The sequence below is a fragment of the Haliotis asinina genome, chromosome 9 (assembly GCF_037392515.1).
Source record: "Haliotis asinina isolate JCU_RB_2024 chromosome 9, JCU_Hal_asi_v2, whole genome shotgun sequence".
In the NCBI taxonomy this organism is placed as follows: Eukaryota; Metazoa; Mollusca; class Gastropoda; order Lepetellida; family Haliotidae; genus Haliotis; species Haliotis asinina.
In genome coordinates, this window is record NC_090288.1 from 29,084,968 (window position 1) to 29,105,090 (window position 20,123).

The 20,123-nt window shown below is 40.3% G+C and overlaps 1 protein-coding gene across 1 annotated transcript; it reads left to right on the forward strand.

Moving 5' to 3' along the window:
• The first annotated feature begins 930 nt into the window (after positions 1-930).
• Positions 931-16,340, forward strand: LOC137296850 (uncharacterized). The gene is made up of 3 exons (XM_067828718.1): positions 931-1,079; positions 4,653-4,909; positions 12,638-16,340. The coding sequence occupies exons 2-3, from the start codon at positions 4,669-4,671 to the stop codon at positions 12,820-12,822; spliced, it is 426 nt and encodes a 141-aa protein (XP_067684819.1). The 5' UTR covers positions 931-1,079; positions 4,653-4,668; the 3' UTR covers positions 12,823-16,340.
• The last annotated feature ends 3,783 nt before the right edge of the window (positions 16,341-20,123 follow it).

The window sequence follows — 20,123 nt, forward strand, 5'->3', positions numbered from 1 at the left end:
GTGGCATAAAACTAAACTCACTCACTCACTCACATGGAGTGATTTTACCGTTAAACTCAATACATTCACTCGTGGTCATTGGAAACCGAATGTGTTAACCTCGGTGTTTGACGAGACTGCAAACAGTTGTCTCAATATAGTTGTCATGACCACCAGATACAAGCTTTTTGTTGTTTTCGTGTTTTTGGTTTAACGGTACACTCACCAATATGCCACAGGTGCAGTCTGACCTGACTGTAAATAGTCGAGTCTGGATAATCCAGTGACAGATTACATGTGAAGATCGAAGCAGTATTCGCACATTGATCTACCAACAACGACGTCAACGGGTCGCAACACAAGGTCAAATCTGTACTGGGGCGGTGAGGTAGTCTATTGGTTAAAGCATTCGCTTGTCAAGATAAAGTTTTCCCACATGGGCACAGTATGTTAAGCCCATTTATGATGTCCCCCGTTTTGATATTGCTGGGATCTATGAGCGGCGTAAAGCTTAACTCACTCAGTTCTGTACATTCTAACGACCAGACTATGCCACTTGGAATACTTCTAACCTCGAATGTTGGTTACTAAAATGGTATGAGGTGCTTGGCTTCAAACTAATAAATGCAATAATACCCACAAAACGTGCCCCTTATACATATTCCACATATGAAATGTGCATGTCCGAATGTGCATGCTTACATATAAACATAATTTTTATGAGTTATATCATATCTTATTAGCTGTAGCATGAAGACATGAAATACTTATTGTATGACAAAGAGCACAACAAATTCTATGGGATGTCCGCAAGCAAGTTCCATGCAGACCGAATCAATATCCACCACTGTCTTAACTTTATTCACGTTCTCAATGACAATTCTGCGTGCGGGCGTTCTACCAGACTACCATTGGGTTCTTAAGTTATTAGAGTCACCTCCCTTGAATCATACCTGCGTGACGTCACCAGGTAAATGTCCTATTTTCGAAGGACGGGAGATACAAACAAACTATAACGACAATTTGACATGTAAACATCTCACCTGTGCCAAAGTCACCCGTATCGCAAGGACCCATCACCAACCCGATTTAAACTACAGGTGAGTACCTTTGATGTTGCCGAAATCGTTGTAGGTAGAGGTATTTGAAAGACAATACACGAATCAAGGTGTGTCATATGCAGAGACAGATGTGTCACTGTCAGTGACAGAGGACGCGGTGTACAGAGCTGGATCGGCGTGTCATGTTGTAGAACTGTTTGTTCGGATACCTTGTGTAAATATTCAAGTTATCTCATGATAATTCAGTGCATGCTACTGTGGTAGCACTTACCTCTTACGTAAACACACAAAGATTACACCACAACCGAAAACCACAACGCAATAACAACCTACACTCAGGTATGCACCACCCCACTGAACGAAAAAGGTAAATTCCAGGTTAATGAATATACGAGACACACGGTACTTAAATCATAAATTATCTTTCGTAGCCAATTATATATATTAAGAAAATACCTCTAAGTGGAGATGTAATTATTTCGTCAGAAGACACGTACATCTTCAACATTCTATACGGTGAAATGTGAATAAATGAGTCAGTCGTATCTCAGATTTAGGACCAATTTATGATGACAGGTGCTATAAAGAACTCTATTGTCTACAGTAAATTTAGGGCAAATGGATGATTTCACAATAAATGCAGTCTGTGTTATATTAGGTTTAGGGCCGATGTATCATTTCGCAATAAAAAGAAACGTCTATATTACATTAGATTTAGGGATAATGTATGATTTCACAGTAAATGCAGTCTAAATTATACTATATTTAGGGTCAATGTATGATTTCACAATACATACTGGAGTCTACAATATATCAGCTTAGGGAGTAATTTATGATTTCACAATGAAATCTATGATCAAAGGCAGTTTGTAATATTCCGTATAGTGGATGACTAAGATGTGATTACGTAATGAATTTGATTACATGAATACTGGAGTCAGTAGAGAACACATTGATAGAGGAGTGATATTAGATACAAGAAAAAAATGAGCCGGTTTGTTTAAGATACATTAGATGATTTGCAGATCAGTGTCTTGAAATAATCGTTCAGAAATTTGTCAGAAAATTGACTTCATCAATGAGAAGGCTGGGACAGGATATTTATAGAAATCCCCACATGTTTATTACGATGGAACCCTATTAATCCGGGAATGACACCGGATGTCTGTATAAACAGGGCTTTGCGGTGTGCGCCCGTTTTTAATTTGTTTGAACACATTTTATTCAATGGGTAGACGTTATATAACTTATTAACACCATCAAAATAGGAAGATATGTACAGTCAGTAATGTAGGAGATACGACTTAACTAAATTACTCACGGCGTTTATTTCGTAGTTTTGAACCCAACTAAAGTTTGATTGCTAAATATTGACTATCGTTTATCCCAACTTTTGTATTTAAGACATTTTGTAAAATCACCCGAAACAAATGAAGTTACAGGAGAGCAAATGGTATAATTTTTCCCCTTGAAATTTCATCAAATGTCAAATGTACCTTTCTGATGCAAGCTATAGTATGCAAATGAGATGTACTCTTCTTCATATAGCCATTAAGATCCGGGTTACAACTGATCTTCAGCAACCCATGATTGTTTTCGGAAGGTGACTATAAGGGGATCGGGTGGTCGTGCTCCCTGATTTGGTTGGTACATGTCACCGTATCCCAGCTGCGTAGATCGATGCTCATGCTGGTAGTGTCTGGATTGTCTGATCCACACTCGTATATTTAAAGACTACCATCATGTAGGTGGAATGTTGCTGAGTTCGGCATAAAACCTAACTCATTCACTTTATCTCCACTGGTTCGCGTACAGTATTATAGTTTATGGAATTCGTCACATACCAAATAATTCTAATTGATATACAAAGCAAGTCATTTAGGTTTTGTCTCAGTTCAAATGCCGTGCCTTTCCACTTGTTGAAAGTTTACTATTTTTACAAATCCATTCATAGCTTTGACTGCCAATTGTACAATCGCTGTGGCAACGCACGCGAAAATGCATCAAATGCGCGAGAGTTGGCAGGTGTGGGTATTAGTATTCCAGGAGGGTCTGAATGTTTGACATTATGTCAATCACTGGATAGTCTGGTCCAGATCTTTATACATGCCGCCTTCATACACCACAAATACTGACTGAGACGTTGTGCTTGCATTCAATTACTGGTTTGTCTGAGCCAGAATTACTCACAGCCTCATCTACAGTATGCTTTGGAGTAGACACACCAGGATGCAAACAGCTTCCTCGATGTTCAAGAATGTCAGTCAAATTAATCGTATTGGACATTATTTGAAATTGAAATGTGATATTTTCTCTTATTCGTTGTGGAAACAGAAATTAATATTACAAAAGTGTAACAAGACACGTCACATAATTTCGATCAAGATTTATATATGTAAAGGTATTAGACAAAGTGCTTGGAAATTATCGGGAGGTAAGACATTGAACCAGTCGCCGTGCGGCAGCTGTGAATGCGAGATACCAATCAGACATGACATTTGTTCTGTCTAATAGTTGTAATATCCAGTGAACTATTAACACGGAAGACCATGTTGTTCCCAACCTTGCACACGCAATAACATATGAACATGTCAAGTCTTGTGGGATTTCATGTGTGTGTGTGCGTGCGTGCGTGCGTGCGTGCGTGCGTGCGTGCGTGCGTGCGTGCGTGCGTGCGTGCGTGCGTGCTTGCGTGTGTATGTTTAGAGACAGCGAGAGAGGAGGACAATATTTTTCAAATCACAGGCAATCACGACCACATACTTCAATTGTTTATTGCGTGTTTTAATTCTAAGACACAAGAAGACACATGGTATTAAAATGCAGGCTATCATTTATCTATTGAGATGTGCAATATAACACCTACATAAAAATAAATAAATAAATAAATAAATAAATAAATAAATAAATAAATAAATAAATAAATAAATAAATAAATAAATAAATAAATAATCGAATAGAACATAACACACCCCAACTGTGTTTGAGGGTTTTGTGTACACCATATCCACAGCGGTAACCCCTGTTTTCACAGAAGCTAAAATCTTGACAGAGTGGCTACTCAACCTAACAATGCTCAATACAAGAAATTAATTTAACTAATCATTTTGTAAAGTCGTCGAAAGTGGTCGATTTCTCGGCCTTTCCGATCCGCACCTTCAGACTTTCCAAGAAATGCTTCAGATGTAAACAAAATATAATATGTTAGGACCAAATGATATAGGAGCTATAATCAATGACCATTCAGTTTATAAGACAGGTTTGTTTCATAAACATTTACTTCTTGGAAATGTTAATATCTTGCAAAGTGTGGGGCTCACTTTCTACAGGAATCGACCATCTATCGGGGAAATGGTTGAAAATGGTTGATGACGGACCACTTCCGGTTGAGCATGACTTACCCCACGTGATATCCACGCTCGTGGGATTCATCAAAGCGGAAAGCGTCTGAGACCTTCAATACTTCTGGTTTTTCTCCCACGCCAAGCTAAAGTCGTGTCATAACTGGAATACTGTTCAAAGCGACTTTGTACCCAACCCACTCTGTGATCCACTCAATCCATCCATGAAAATCCAGGTTGCTATTGACTATCTTCGTTTCCATGACTACAGTGTTGCTCCCGTGATCATGGGCGACGTTAACGGTAACGAACCAGCCACCATCAACCACACCGAGGTGCACGTCGACGTCCGTAGCTCGGGAGCAACCTACTCCACCAATGGCGACGCAGTCACCCAACAAGGTGGTGTTCCCATCATCGCCCAGAACCCTGACCCAGACCGGAAACCTAAAGACTTCGTCATGACCAACTGTTTTGTGGTGTTCGCATGTAACTTCATATTTGGTTTCATTGGATACCATTACGGAGGTGAGTAGGCATCAACTTTAACGTTACTGTTACTTAATGACAGATCGGATTCGAACCCGAGTGAGTGATTCAGTGAATGGGGTTCATATATCATATACTCAGAACAAACCCAAACATATTGTAGAAGCATGACTCGTGACATCCGGGTTAGAAATGACATTCAGTAACCCTTGCCCGTCGTAAGAAGTGATTAACCGGATCGGGTGGACAGGCTCGACGACTCGTTTGACTCGTTGCGTACATCGATGCTCATGGTATTCATCACTGGATTGTATGGTAGACCCCTGTCATAGTTCTGAGTGCGGCATAAATCTAAACACACTCAAAAAAGTTCATACTGATAGCAGTAAACATCGCAATGACTTCAATAAACATCGGAATGTATAACTGTAATCCGAAGACGGGTAGACTATACTTACAGCGTACGTGTTTCCCATCTCCCGTCCGCACTGAATCTGTACTCCTTTTTCCTTTTGCTCTTTCCTGAATTTCCTCTGGCTAGAAATACAGAGTAGCTTGTATTTTCTTCATCTACAATTACACGTTTCCGAATCAAAGCGACTCGAGTGAGTTTATTTTACTCTGCAATGTTCCAACAATATTATGGTGGGGACACCAGAAATATTCAAATATGCTTAACACATTGTATCCGTGTGGGGAATCGAACCCTCGTCTTCGGCGAACACTTTAACCACTAGGCTACCTAACCACTCCAAAAGCGTCTCGATATACACCACAACTGCACCTAACACTATTAAGAAGGTGTTCCAAATTTTACACATTTGGTAGTAGAAATTATATCATTATCATATTCGTACTTTCATTTACGTTTTCGCCGACCTGCTTCTTGTTGAACTAAGGTTGGGACCTGTGAAGGTCCCGGGGTAGAATAGGCCTTCAGCAACCCATGCTTGCCATAAAAGGTGACTATGCTTGTCGTAAGAGGCGACTAACGGGATCGGGTGGTCAGACTAGCTGACTTGGTTGACACATGTCATCGGTTCCCCATTGCGCAGATCGATGCTCATGTTGTTGATCACTGGATTGTCTGGTCCAGACTCGATTATTTACAGACCGTCGCCATATAGCTGGAATATTGCTAAGTGCGACGTAAAACTAAACTCACTCACTCACTCACTCACTAAGGTTGGAGATGAGAAGCGTAAACAAACACCAGCCGCCTTACACTGCTTGAGGAGAGGTATTGAAACGTCCGTAATATGTGTACGTTATCGCTTTACGCGAGCGATGTGCGCGAGACGGACACGCCTGCACCTGTCACCTGCTCGACCCGCCATCTACCGCAGTAAATTATTTACACATCAGCAGAAACTCGGTTAGGAAATGAGTCCTGAAACGAATAGCTGTGGGGAGATCAAATCGTTCATTGGTGGGCACGAACCAGTTAAATATTTGATCACTCTCTTATACCGAAGTATTATAAAATGCTTTCCGTTCTTTATCCCCGAAGTGTTGCAGGCAGGTGTAAACGAACCACGGTGTTGTGGAGCTATTGGTTGACTGCAGTCAGGGTCAGGTTCAAACGTCTGGGTGTTGTTTCGTTGGGCTGACGCCACCGGTAATTAAAACATTAAATTAAAAAAAAAAGCCGCACAGATCAATTCTTTAACTTTAACTCAATTTTTTTTTGTAAAGGGATCGATATATTGTTTCGTGAACAGGGACCTCGGGGTCAGTAATCGTTGACATTAAGTTGAAAATATATCAGCGTGAACTAGTCCTGGGCCTCAATTCACAAAACACAAAGGTTATCGAACTTGATTAAGGTAGCATTCGTGCAATGTTAAAGAATGGGAGTTGAGGTTAACCTTAGTAATACTCGTATATTCAACATGTTCGCTACTTTCACTTTCAATTCGTCAAACTGTACTGAGTTCGAGTTACCAAGAACCTTCCAACCACACCCACGCCTCTTCAGTAGCCCGTGGTTATCGCAAGAGATAACTAATATAACCGGGTCGGGTGGTCAGGCTCGCCGATTTGGCTGCTCCATGTCATCGTATCCCAGCTGCGTAGATGTTGCTCATGATGTTGATCACTGAATTGTCTAGTCCAGACATGAATATTTACAGACAACTGTCATATAGTTAGCGGACTGCTGAGTGCGGTAAACAAGAAGTAAATATTCAATCACGCTCAAAGACGCACGCAACAAACACTCACTCTTTCCCGTCATAGCTCACTCACGCACTCACCCACCATATCAACTCTTCCATAGTGTTTACACGTGTTGTGTTAGTATGCCCTGTCACCAGACTAACGCTCATTGACCCGAGAAGGTCCCGGGGTAGAACAGGCCTTCAGTAACCCATGCTTACCATAAAAGGCGACTATGCTTGTCGTAAGTGGTGACTAACGGGATCGGGTGGTCAGGGTCGCTAACTTAAAGTGGTTTACTCGTCATCGCTTCCCAACTGCACAGATCGATGCTCCTGCTGTTTATCACTGGATTGACTGGTCCAGACTTAATTATTTACGGACCACCGCCATATAGCTGGAATATTACTGTGTTCGGCGTAGAACTAAACTCACTCATTCACTAACGCTTAGTCTCTGATTATATATCATTCGGACCGAAATGAAATAATTCTTTTTAAATTTGAAAACTGTCCCCATCGAGATGAGAGATTCGGAGCCTAGACTAGCTTCATTTAAGATATAGCGCTGTAGGAAGGCCTGGACGGAAGGGAAGATAATTTGGTTCAGGGACAGTGAGACATATTAACCCAGTCGCCTGTAACACTTGTTTCAGATTCATAAATAGTCAGAGACATCGAAGTAGGAAGGGCTTCTCCATAAAATTCCTGTCTTCCATTGTGCAACCTCCGCAAAGGCAGTACGGGAGATCTGCTGAGTTCCGTTATTTTTTATACTTCTGGCTGCAAGCTTCCTTTGGTAATCGTGAAGGCTATTTTAGCCCACGGGACATTCTTTTAATTGAAATCTATTGTTTCATTTTTATCTTAAAGATAGAACAAAGCTTGGGGTTCTGTCTCAATGCACTGTGGACGGGCGACGGAAACGCTATCTGATTAATGTCAGACTTTAGTTCCCATAATCGTTAAGTTCCGTTTAGCAGTAGCGAGCACTGGGATCTGATCTTAATGAGATCGGTAGAAACACGATCCGGCTCAGCTATTCGCACAATAAACTGATACATATTTATTCCATGTGGATCGCGATCACAACGTGTGGAAGCACTATTCTATTACAGTGTAAAGAGCTATTCTGTTACGGTATAGACCGTTGCTGGGTTATTGTCAAACATGCATCTTTGTTGTGGAAGGGACAGAAGGTGACCCCTGGAGCAAAATAATTGCTCCTCACGCCAAAGGCCAGGGTCGATTATCTACATAGTTGCAGTTGGTGAAGCACATCTCTGGGGTCTCATGTTGTCCTGTACTCAGTCATTCTTACACCCTTCTCATAATTTCTGTTTGAAAGTTCGTAACGGGCCGGTCGTGTAAATCGTTTGCTCGTCATGCCGAAGACCTGCAATATGAAGACGGTAATGTGAGAGTGACTTTCCATGCATATCAAATAATGGCGGCGAGTCTCTGGTGGGGCCGAGACACATTATTTTTAAGGAATGGAGTGTTAGGAGGAATATATATTGAGATATTGGGAATATTTCTGTTATCAAAATTAAATGTCAAAACGACAAAATGGTCTTAATTTGTAATCTGGTTCACGTGACTCCATTCCTGAAAAGTAATGGAGCGAGCAGAGAATGGAATCACGAATGTAATTTAATAGAATAGAATCAAGAGAATGGTGGCAACGTTCCATCAGTATCACAGCGGGGGACACCAGAAATGGGCTTCACACATTGTACCCATGCGGAGAATCGAACCCGGGTCTTCGGCGCTTTAACCATTAGGTTACTCACCGGTTCAGATCCCACGGAACCTTTGCTGCTTTTATGAGGCCACAAATTAAACAGGTGACATGGATGACGTATTTTCGGATCGCAGTTTTGTGGATCTGTGCTCATGATATCGATCACAGGAACTGTTTTGTTAACACTACTGTTTACCGCCATGTAGCTTTAAGAATGTCTCCACGGCGTTAAACATCAAACAAACACAAACAAAACAATTTTTCAACATGACGATGGTCCATTCAAGCCTTTGTCGACGGGTACGGTCAGTGGTGTGTTAATCAGTTCCAATCAACTCTACTCTTAGTGTTCGCTTGTTTAGCTGCAGCGAAAACTAGGATCTGATTTTAATGTGTGTCAATCAAATAAATTGTCAATCGATTTAATGATGAAATCGACCACAGACCATCCGTTTAAGATAAACAATCTGTAAACCACGTAAGCTGGGCTTTGTGTCTTCAGGATTGAACACATAGCGGCGGGGCAGCTTGTAGCGGGTAAAGGACAAACTGAGTAAAGAATATAGTGATCTGCGCTATAATGCTGTGTGGATGAGTTGGGTTATAGCGATTTAGCAATTTTTCAGCAATAGCACGGCGGACAGCAGAAATGGGCCTTGTGCGTTATGGGGAATCAACCCGGGTCTTCATTGTTACGAGTCTGCGCGTTAACCAGTGGGTTACCCTGTGATTTGTCGAATGTTAGTATTTTTTCTTTTACGAGGAACATCATCTCTTGAAAGACATTACCAACCTACAGTCTGGTTGCTGCTTCTGTTCTGTTTTCCTGAAATGAAAGGCAAACGCTGAGTAAACCTGCGAAGGTATATATAGAGAATCTCATCCAAGTGTGGCCTAATATCAAATATCAAATATATCAACACGAGTTGATAAAGTAACAACTATCCGAGGCTATTAACCTGTATCAACGATTGTTGAGAAAACTGATATCAGTAGACTCCAGGGTGACTTCTATTTCTCATCCAAAATCATTCTTCATTGGTTTTAAATGAACACAGGACTGATATTAGATTTCGACGTCATATCTTTGTGACGTCATCAACTTCATGACACAAAACATTTTTTCATGTTTTTTTTTAAAAATGTGTGAACAATTTGGATTGTGGATTTTTAAGAGAAAATAGGCGAAGTTTTACGTTTATCGCCGTAAGTACTCACAATGCAGATTGCTAACATATGAAAGTGAACAAGACAATCCGGTGATCAACAGCATGAGCATCGATCTGCACAATTGGAAACCGATGACATAGGCTGCATAGGCTGACAAGCATAGGCTGCTGAAGGCCTATTCTACCCCAGACCTTCACGTGTCCGTTCGAATGGAATGTATATAAATGTCAGTAACCAACCCACTGAATGGGCACGTTTGCCGTTGGAATTACACAATAAACTCCATGCTTTCAAGCACCAAATTACAGCAAGTGCAATTTTCGCATGCTTGGAGATGTTTTATCAACTGGAAATGATATTGTTTTACTGTGATTCACGCCCAAAATACGTTGAGATCGAAAATCGACTGAAATCAGTTTTAACGAGGTTATATAAACGATAAAACATTTGATAATTTATAAGCATATATGTTGTTTATCATAGTTTCTTGGTATGACCACTTGGTGACGGTGAAGATCCGGTTTACAAATGACCTAAAACAACCCATACACGTCAGAAAAGGATCCAGTTGGGATCCGAGGGTCTGTCTTACCCGTGGGATAGCCTCATGTTTAAAGCGTTCCACTTCACGCTGAAGACCCAGGTTCGATTCCCCAAATGGCTACAATGTGTCAAGTCCATTTCTGGTGTCCTTGCCATGATATTGCTGTAGTATAGCTAACAACGACTTAAAACTAAACTCTTTGTGACACACTGCAGGTAGACAGGGAACAGGCCCGTCTGCGTGTCACATGACGTTGATTGGCAGCCACGTTATAGACACGCGTGTGTGATGTCACTATCACCAGGTCGACTCTCCATGGTCGATATTGCCGGTCAACCAAACATGTAATGCACTGTATCGATCTACAGACAAGGTGTGGGTTAATCGATGATGAAGCAACCATGTTGCCAAATCCAGACAAATTAGGAAGGTAATTTGCTGGAATAATGACCTGGCTATTTTCACTCTACCTGTTCTGCAGGTGGAAACAAGAGGCGAATGTGTGTATTACTGATGGGGATTTATACCCGACCCTTTGGTTAATGCATGAAGGAAAATACTATTTTTGAGCATTGCATGTATTGATTTTGGACTTTGATTTGGTTACTTGTTTTATAGGATGCAATTGGACACTCATTCCAAATGGTGTTTAATCCATAAACGAGGGGCCTGTGAAGGTTCATGACCGTCAGTAACCCATGCTTGTCGTAAGAGTCAGCTCACGGGATCGGGTAGTTGGACTCGCTGACTTGGTTGACATATATCACCGTAACTCATTTGCGAGGATTGATTCTCATGCTGTTGATCACTGGATGACAGCTCCAGCCTAAAAGTATTTGTAGCTACCACATGTTTTCATAGATTATTATAATCATGGCGTTAAGATAACCTTATGCTTATAATAGTCCCCAGTGACTATTGCTGATAACGCATGGACCGATCCAGAAGGAATTGCAGAGGTGCGCACCCCTCCCTTTGTTCTGAAATTTTGTTAAATGTCCATTGGAACTAGGATGAAAATGAAGTGTGCACACCCACCCCCTCTTTTTTAACAGCGTGCACCCACCTTTCACAGAAAGTTGTATTCGCCCCTGTACCGACACCATCACGAATATCATGATCAGAAATGTACACATTAGGGATATCGGTTCTGAATATGTCCTCTTTGGAACCAACTAAACAACAATCCGCGTTGTGGATCTGGCCCCAGGGTTACGATCGGTCGTAACTTTTAATTGGTATCTCGCTCAAGGGGCCAATCCACAAAGCGTTCGTAAGTCGTAACTCTATTGTATATGATAAACTCACGAATGTTGTAGCTCTACGAACGCTTCGTGGATCGGATCCCGGGCTCGTTACGTATGATATCAGTCACGAAAGAACCGATACAGCAGTTTGCAGCTTAAAACAACATGAACTCAGCTAGCAGACGCCGTTCTGTTCTGCTCAAGCCACTGATTGTTCGTGGTTTGGGGAGGGACAACTCCTACCGGACTTTCTCCACGTCGACGGCAGTCTTACCGGACAGCGTTGTCCAGACGAGAATCTGGCTCTGCAGTAGTACTGTTACTGGTTTTTATGGTTGACCCACTTCACTGCAAGACGACCCCACCTGGCCTCACAAAGCCAAGATTGTCACGGAACTCCTTAGACAGCACGGTATAGAGCATATGGAGTGGTCAGCATGATCACCAAACCTCAACCCATTTGAGCATGCCTGGTATGAACTCGGTCGACGTGTCTGCACACGTCACTGAGCACCAGTGACTCTCTCAGAACTCCGCAGAGCTCTAGTTGAGGAATGGAATGCGATTCCTCAAGATTTCTTTATGAACTTGATAAGGAGCATGAACACAAGATGCACATGAGTCTTGGACGCGCGAGGAGGACACACAACATATTGAATGAACGAATGTTTGTCATTTTCATTTTGGGTGGCTGACCTATACAACTGATGTTTGCTAGTGTTTTCTGAACTTTATGTCTGCATGTCACATGTGTTTGTCAACACATTAAATATTATGACAGATTAAGACATCTATTATCACTGAGAAGCCTTTCTTTACCTGTCCTGTATGTCATTAGATCTTTTATTAATGACGACTTGTATGTTACATATGTTGAATCTTTTCAACGTTCTGTCACTGTTTCAGTGAAATCCAACTGGGCCTGGAAGCTGGGCCAGGAACACGAGGCGAGGAAGAAGGCCAAGATCGCCCTCATCTTCGCCATACTCGGCATCGTTGCAGGGACCATCACCTACTGCCTGGCATTCGGCTTGTACTTCACTGTAGGCAAAAAGCCCATAGACGTCACACACAAAGGGACCCCGCCGTAACTTACACTAATGTCTATGTTTATCATATATCAATGAGGGTAGCATTCTTTGCTTTGAAAATGAGTAACGCTCAAACGATTAAGGCAGCTACATGAACACAGAATCAGTTTTATAGATATATAACTAGACTTTATTAAACTATTTTCCGAGAAGTCAATACATGGAAGAAAAAGCCGAGTATAGCTACTTTGTACTGACAGACAGTACTGTTAAAAACCTGCCTCCCTCGTTCATGCTAATATATCTTCTATGGCCATTTTGCCATAAAAGGCGACTCAGCTTGTCGTAAGAGGCGACTAACGGGATCGGGTGGTCAGGCTCGCTGACTTGGTTGACGCATGTCATCGGTTCCCAATTGCGCAGATCGATGCTCATGTTGTTGATCACTGGATTGTCTGGTCCAGACTCGATTATTTACAGACCGCCGCCATATAGCTGGAATATTGCTGAGTGCGGCGTAAAACTAAACTCACTCACTCACTCACTCACTCTATGGCCATTTATACACCTCAGGCGGGAAGCAGTTGAGTGATCCAGTCTTCCAAACACGCCATTCTCTCTTTCCAGTGTCGTACCAAGACCAAAGCATTCCTATTATAATAATGATAACTATAATAATAATATCATTGACAAGTTCTATTGTAGTGTGGTCACAGTCTGTAACTTCAGATCGGAATGTATACAGACTGACTCACAGCATACTTCAAGCATAATCAAATGACGTTTCTCAGATTTTGCAATTGTGTTCCTGGCGTTGAGATCTGAGAGTGTCATCTTTTTTCAAATGTGACGATCAGATTGCATTGAATCTATGCATCATTTAAACGCATGCAGCGTCACTGGCGAATGGTCTCATAAGGACATATTTTCGATACACCTAAAGTAAGCCTTTGTCTGTACATAGACTGAACAATGTCACCTCCAGTAAATGGCCAGCGTCACAGTATGCAGTTGGGTTGTACTTACATGAGTCATGTCAGTGGTGAGAAAGGTGTTTATTGTTTCACCTTATTTCTATAGTGAGTGAGTTTAGATTTACGCCACACTCAGCAATATTTCCAGATTTGAGTCAACAATAAAGCAACCGGCTTCATGGATAACAACTGTTTGTTGCGCAAAGCGACGTTTAAGTGTAAAGTGTATCTTGGTAAAGGTGTAAAAATCTACACGGAAACGTCGCTCTATGCAAGGAACAAGGTGTTCTTATCCATAATGGTGTATGCTTCATTAAAGGAGGTTTATGTTTTACTTTTATTATGAAGAATTATTGGCATAAAAGCGTGGAATTGAGAGAACGAGAATGTGTCCTATTTCTCTTACACACTGTCATCGGATCTCAGAGTAATGACACAATTACAGCTGATGTATTTTACAAATCTGAGGCTCCATGCAATATCGGACGTTAATCTGTTTTTTGACTGCGTTTGACATTGTTATAATATATATGCATAACATCTTGACAGATATAATCTACATGCAATGTCTGTTGAGATGAGAGGATCTGTTCGTGTTTATGTTTTGTTGCTTTGAAATCAGTGGGTTGTTTGCATTTTAAGTTTTGTTCTTTTTTGCATCCACAACATTTACTTTGGTTTATTTGTTGGCTTTTAATGCACATCTCACGTGCAAAATTACATATTTCGTTCACGTTGAAAGCATTTCTGTGCTCATAATCAAAAGTGAACTTTTTTTTAGGGAACATCTCTGCTGTTAGGATAAAGATAGTCGGTCTATTTTTGTCGATATTCTGTACTTGGAATTGTGAAATATGCTTTTAGAGCTGATTAATTTGATTACAGATGTGATTTGTTAGTTGTCTAAATACTGTAAAGAAAGAAAAACCGCACCTGTGGATTACGATGTGAGCATCTCAGCCATTCAGCAATCCTGACCATCTTGTGTTATTTCCGGGCAAGCTGAATGGCGAATTTACGGAAAAGAACGAGTGGTGACGAAGAGTTTAGGTGTCTGCCACTAGCTTATATCCTTCAACCCCATCTCAGACCCAAATGCACTTGCCAATATATGTACAAATGTTCTCATGATCACTTGGTTTGATTGATAGCTTGACTATGGCCAAACATCTAACACGTTTGTAATTTGTCATTTCTCGTGGTAACAGCGAATCATCCATTGCTTGTTATGTATTTATATTTCGTGATGAAGAACAAGACGTATTTGCTATGTCTTGACATGTCATGTTATGCCCGGTGTTGTGAACCGGGTTTTTTCTCATGTTCTAAAGATTTACATTAGCACTAGCCAGACCAGCAGTTTATTTCATGGCTTGATTCCGCTGTTTTTGGTTGTGGGTGACAAGTCAAACAATTCGTAACTAGTCGTGCCATTCCGGCAAAGTCTTCAAGTAGGTTACGAAAAGAGGCGAGTAGTTACGAATGAAATCGAACTAATAAGGGCACATCTGTGTACGATTTTGTAGCATTTCTTTATGCAAGATACGTTCATCTGATTAGCCAAATCAGTCGTAGGTGACTTGACCTGATTACATTCTACGTAATAGGTAATGTTATTGTCAACCGAAGTAACAAGACAGTTAGCTGAGATGCAAAACGCTATGTATCTAACCAGGGATACTCTATAACATATAGGCTCCCTGATCTAACGTATCAGACAATTTACATATACAAGTTCGATATTCAGATAACGACTGAACATAAGAGTTGAGTATAGGTCCAAAATGATGTTTAAACGTTCTTATTGTCAGAATAAATATTGAGCAAACAACGTACATTTATGTTCACCTGTTCATATAACCAGGGAGACTATATAGAGATTGTAGTTTATCCCTGATAGAACCTAAGCGGGATGGCCTGGTGGTTAAAGCTTGTCACGCCGAGGATATAACATTTTAACACTGTTTGTAACCAACAGTCGTGCAACCTTTGAAGCACCAACGCGCCTCGCGTTATGGAAGTTTTGGGTGAGGATTATAGGTAATTAGTGAGGATTAGTGCATAGTGGCCCCTACCTACCAACTTGGCGTCTGCAATAAACGAATTCTGGTGTATAAGCGGGTCAGCATGTGAGAATGGCCACGACCCGACTATTTCGATATTCCGCTCATTCCGACCATTTTATGTTGTGGACCATTTGGATTTCGGATACCCGCTCATTCAAACTGTAGACAGCAGTTATGCCTCAAGTGAATTTTTATAATGAAAATGTTATTTTTGATATTGTTTATGTTTGAATGGTGGAACTAACCTGTGATCATTACAGCTGTTGTGGTTAATATTAGCATCCAACTATGCAGAATAACGGGTGAATAGTTTGATGACAATAATCCCATATTGTCTATATTGTTGTCACACTTGTACACTGTATACATACATACAAGGAAAGAGTAGCTATATAGTGACTGGTGTGGGTGTCTGTGTACATAGCATATATTATGTGTGTTTGTAAGCAATAACCAGTGTTGAAATACTCGATAAGACGGTCATTTGCATCATATGTATGTTATAAATATATATTTTTAATAAATAATACCAACTGCATGCTTCGTGTTATATGTGAAGAAGTGGACGGCACGCTCAATTATTTTCAACCCGTCTAGTAGTAATACCGAGCAAATGGCAAATCGGTACTCTTTTCGCTGGTCATGCAGAACAGTCTAAATACGTACTTCTCGGAGTGTCTGTAGTCCTGTAGGGCTGTCATTGTTTGCTGTTTAACGCAGTACTCGAGCCCGGTCCAGACAATCAAGTGATCAACATCATAAGCATAGATCTAAGCAGTTGGCCTTGACCACTGGATCCCGTTAGTCACCTCTTACAAGCATGTAATTACTGAAGATCAGTTCTAACCCGGATCTTCACGGGATACGCAGCTGGGGTGACTGATCTTCAGACTGCTCAGATTTGGCCATGGGTGTAATTTTTTGGTTTCGATCTAAAATGTGTGTACTTTCATAAGGAGTGTCTTAGGAAGTCAATCACGTTGCATTTGTTGTTAAAAAAACAACCCATTAACTATGACGGGGAGGATACCATGTGATTGAGATTCGAATATCAGAAGTTTGTACATTAAAAAAAAAAATCAATAGCATCACCAATGGTTCGCTGTTGCTTTCAGGGTCATTGAGCAGAGACAGAATTAACAGCAAAAACAAGAAGACAATGTTATTAAAAGCCGATTTATTTGTCACATGTCTAGCACACAAGGAGTTGCATCTGGTTACTTCAGAATCGCCTCTGTCACAAGGGACCGGTCATGAAAAGGGACCGGTAATATATTCTGGGAGGTCAAGCGTGTTGTACATCACTGGGCTAAAACACATGGTTAAAAAATGTCGAAGCAGTGACGAGACATTTTGTCTTGACACAGATCCTCACAGAATATCAAATACTCTGATAGCAGTAACGAGACATTTTGTCTTGACACAAATCCTACCAGAATATCAAATACACATACTACTCTAGAACTCACAGCTCTAAGATGGAATTATTGGAATGGTCCCATTGTGGTAAAGACTATTGTCTGTGTGACATTCATTTCTACCTAATTGGCTTTCTGCTATGTTTAAGGCCAGACTAGTTTTGACTAATATTGAGGTCAACACTCACAAGTTTGTACACTATGTCCTCCGATGAGCAAATCAGCTGTATATACTACTTAAAAGAAGTTAAAGCAAGTGACTGGGCTGGATTCATGTCAGTTTAGCAAGGGCACTAACATGAGATTAACACATTAATCCCATGTAGAGAATCAAACCCTGGCCTTTGGCATGACTAGTGATTGGCTTGTGAACCACTTGACTGCCCTACCTGCCCAAAATGAAGTCAAAGAACACCTAAAATATGTTGAAGAAAGAGTGGCCTTTCAAAAACCTTCTTTGTGTAGTATATGAAAACCTATGAAATAATAAAGAAATACAACTATCAAAACAACTACAAACCCAAACATCTATGAAGAACTACACTTCCATTGATGCATAAATGTTTAGTAATTAGGTAAGGTTTCTCTACAAATGGGTGAAAACCTGTCTGGCCTTAAAACCTTTGGGCCTACTGCTACTCAATGGAAATACTATGTGCAATTGCTATAAAAGTATTGAAAATATAAACTGAAAACAAGTAGAAGATATCAAAGCTCATGAAGCAATTGTCCACTTCTCAGCCATAAATGACAACTTTTAACATTTTAAATACATTACTAGTTTTCAGGATGTCCTGTTTACACTCACAAAAGCCAGGCCAGTCTTCATCTGAGCAACAATATTTAACTGGGTATCATGATAAAGATGCTGGTTGAGTACAAACTACTTGAGTAATATGAGTGCAAAATCAGCATTGCCACAAGCACTAGTAAAATCTAAAACAAAAGTCAGTAAGTTTGTGGAATGGTAAATAACAAAGTTTGTACAATATTTAGAATTAAATGTAACAAGTGTAAGCAAAACAGATGAATTACTGCTGTTTGAATCTCATCAAAAAACACATGGGCAAAATCACTTTTCGTGTACTCTACACCATACCTCATCTGACAGGCAAGGTCATGGCAGTCATTTATCTTTTTGTAAAAAGAGTAAAAGTCATTTTGATTACAGTTATTCCAGTTATATTATAACTGGTCTGTTTAAAGTGTGGGGAGAAAAGCCTGGGGTAATAGTAAACCTGTAGCCAACCCCCACACAGGGGAGACCGATATAGTAAAACCGATCGTGAGCAAGTGCGTTCAGTTACAGGCCGCACTCAGCAATATTCCAGCTATATGGCGGTGGTCTGTATATACATAAGTCTGGATTAGACAATCCAGTGATCAACAACATGATCATCAATCTACCAACTGAGATATGATGACATCTGTCAATCAAGTTAGCAAGTCTGACAGTAAACCAACAAATGGGCATAGTGAAAATCCTTAACTATAACCAAGAACATTAAAAAGTATAAATCTTGGACCAGGCAGAACTGCATCAATTCGTATTTCATGTATCTGAGGAATGCTGTACCTTAATATCAATTACATGACAACAATAACTGATCCTGAAATATGATGATCTGGCCCTGATTTCTTGAAACAAGCTGACATTAGTTTTTACTAAAATTTCAAACTGTGTTTGACAATTTGAAACAGTTGAATTTTCAACTCAACTGTATTTTAAAAATGAAAAATGCCTTTACAACTGAAGTAATCTATCCACCAAACTCAAATTGCCTACTATTTTAGAGTTCAATATCAATTTCAGTTCATTCTGGATAATGCATTTTCCCGCGTCTTCTCAAATTTGAGAAAAAACTGTAAATTAAGTCAAACTCAGATGTAACTCCGTTTCAAGAAATTGGGGCCTGCTCTTGCTCACAAATCTGACCTACATGCACAGTGGAAGCTGTCAAAATTGGCACCTGTCCAATCCAGCAAAAGTCTCATTCCCATTCATGACTTGTACATTTATCATCAGCTCTACTATCCAGCACCTTGTCTAAACTGATGATTGATGAATTGACTGTACCTGAAATTTTTTTTTAAAATATAACAAAAGCCTGTGATATTCTGATGATTGACCATGTTGACTGCAGTGATAAATAGTAATATCCACACAAATCGTTTTTAATCATCTGCTCCTCTTACAACATAATCATGCTCCTATTATTTCAACTATTCCGTGATTCTGCATTTGGGTGAAAAGCAATCTTTTTGAGTGCCAAATTTGACAGGTGAATATTTGTTTTGCGCTACACTAAGGTCATCAAGTGACTTGGTCCTGTACAGTAAACTATACATCATGGCAATCAAGCTCCACCAACAAGGTATTTACAGATAGCATTGGTGTGACAATATGCTTTCATACATTGACAAGTTTAGTTTTACGCCTCTTTTAGCAATATTCCAGCAATATAATGTAGGAGACACCAGAAATAGACTTCACACATGTACCCATGTGGGGAAGTGAACCCAGGTCTTTGGTGTGACAGGCAAATGTTCTAACCACTAGGCTACCCCACAGCCCCCATACAATGAGTGTACAGGTGTGTCCTAGATCATCTATCGCATAATATAGAGGGTAGAGGGTATATAAATCATGTAATATATGTGATATTTTCATAAGTGAGGTAATTTAGAAACCGTCATTTTCTCAAACTCAGAAAACTGCCTTTCACACTTGAGTATATATTAAGTCTCTATTGTCACAAGATTATGGACTTTTCTCTATTATTTGTTGTACAAAGTTGAGATAAATGCAGAATTAACATATTCAATAGAAGCTATTTGAAAAAAAACTGATTTGTTGCATACTGTCTGCGGAGTGAAATCAAGAAAAACATTTTGACTAGAAG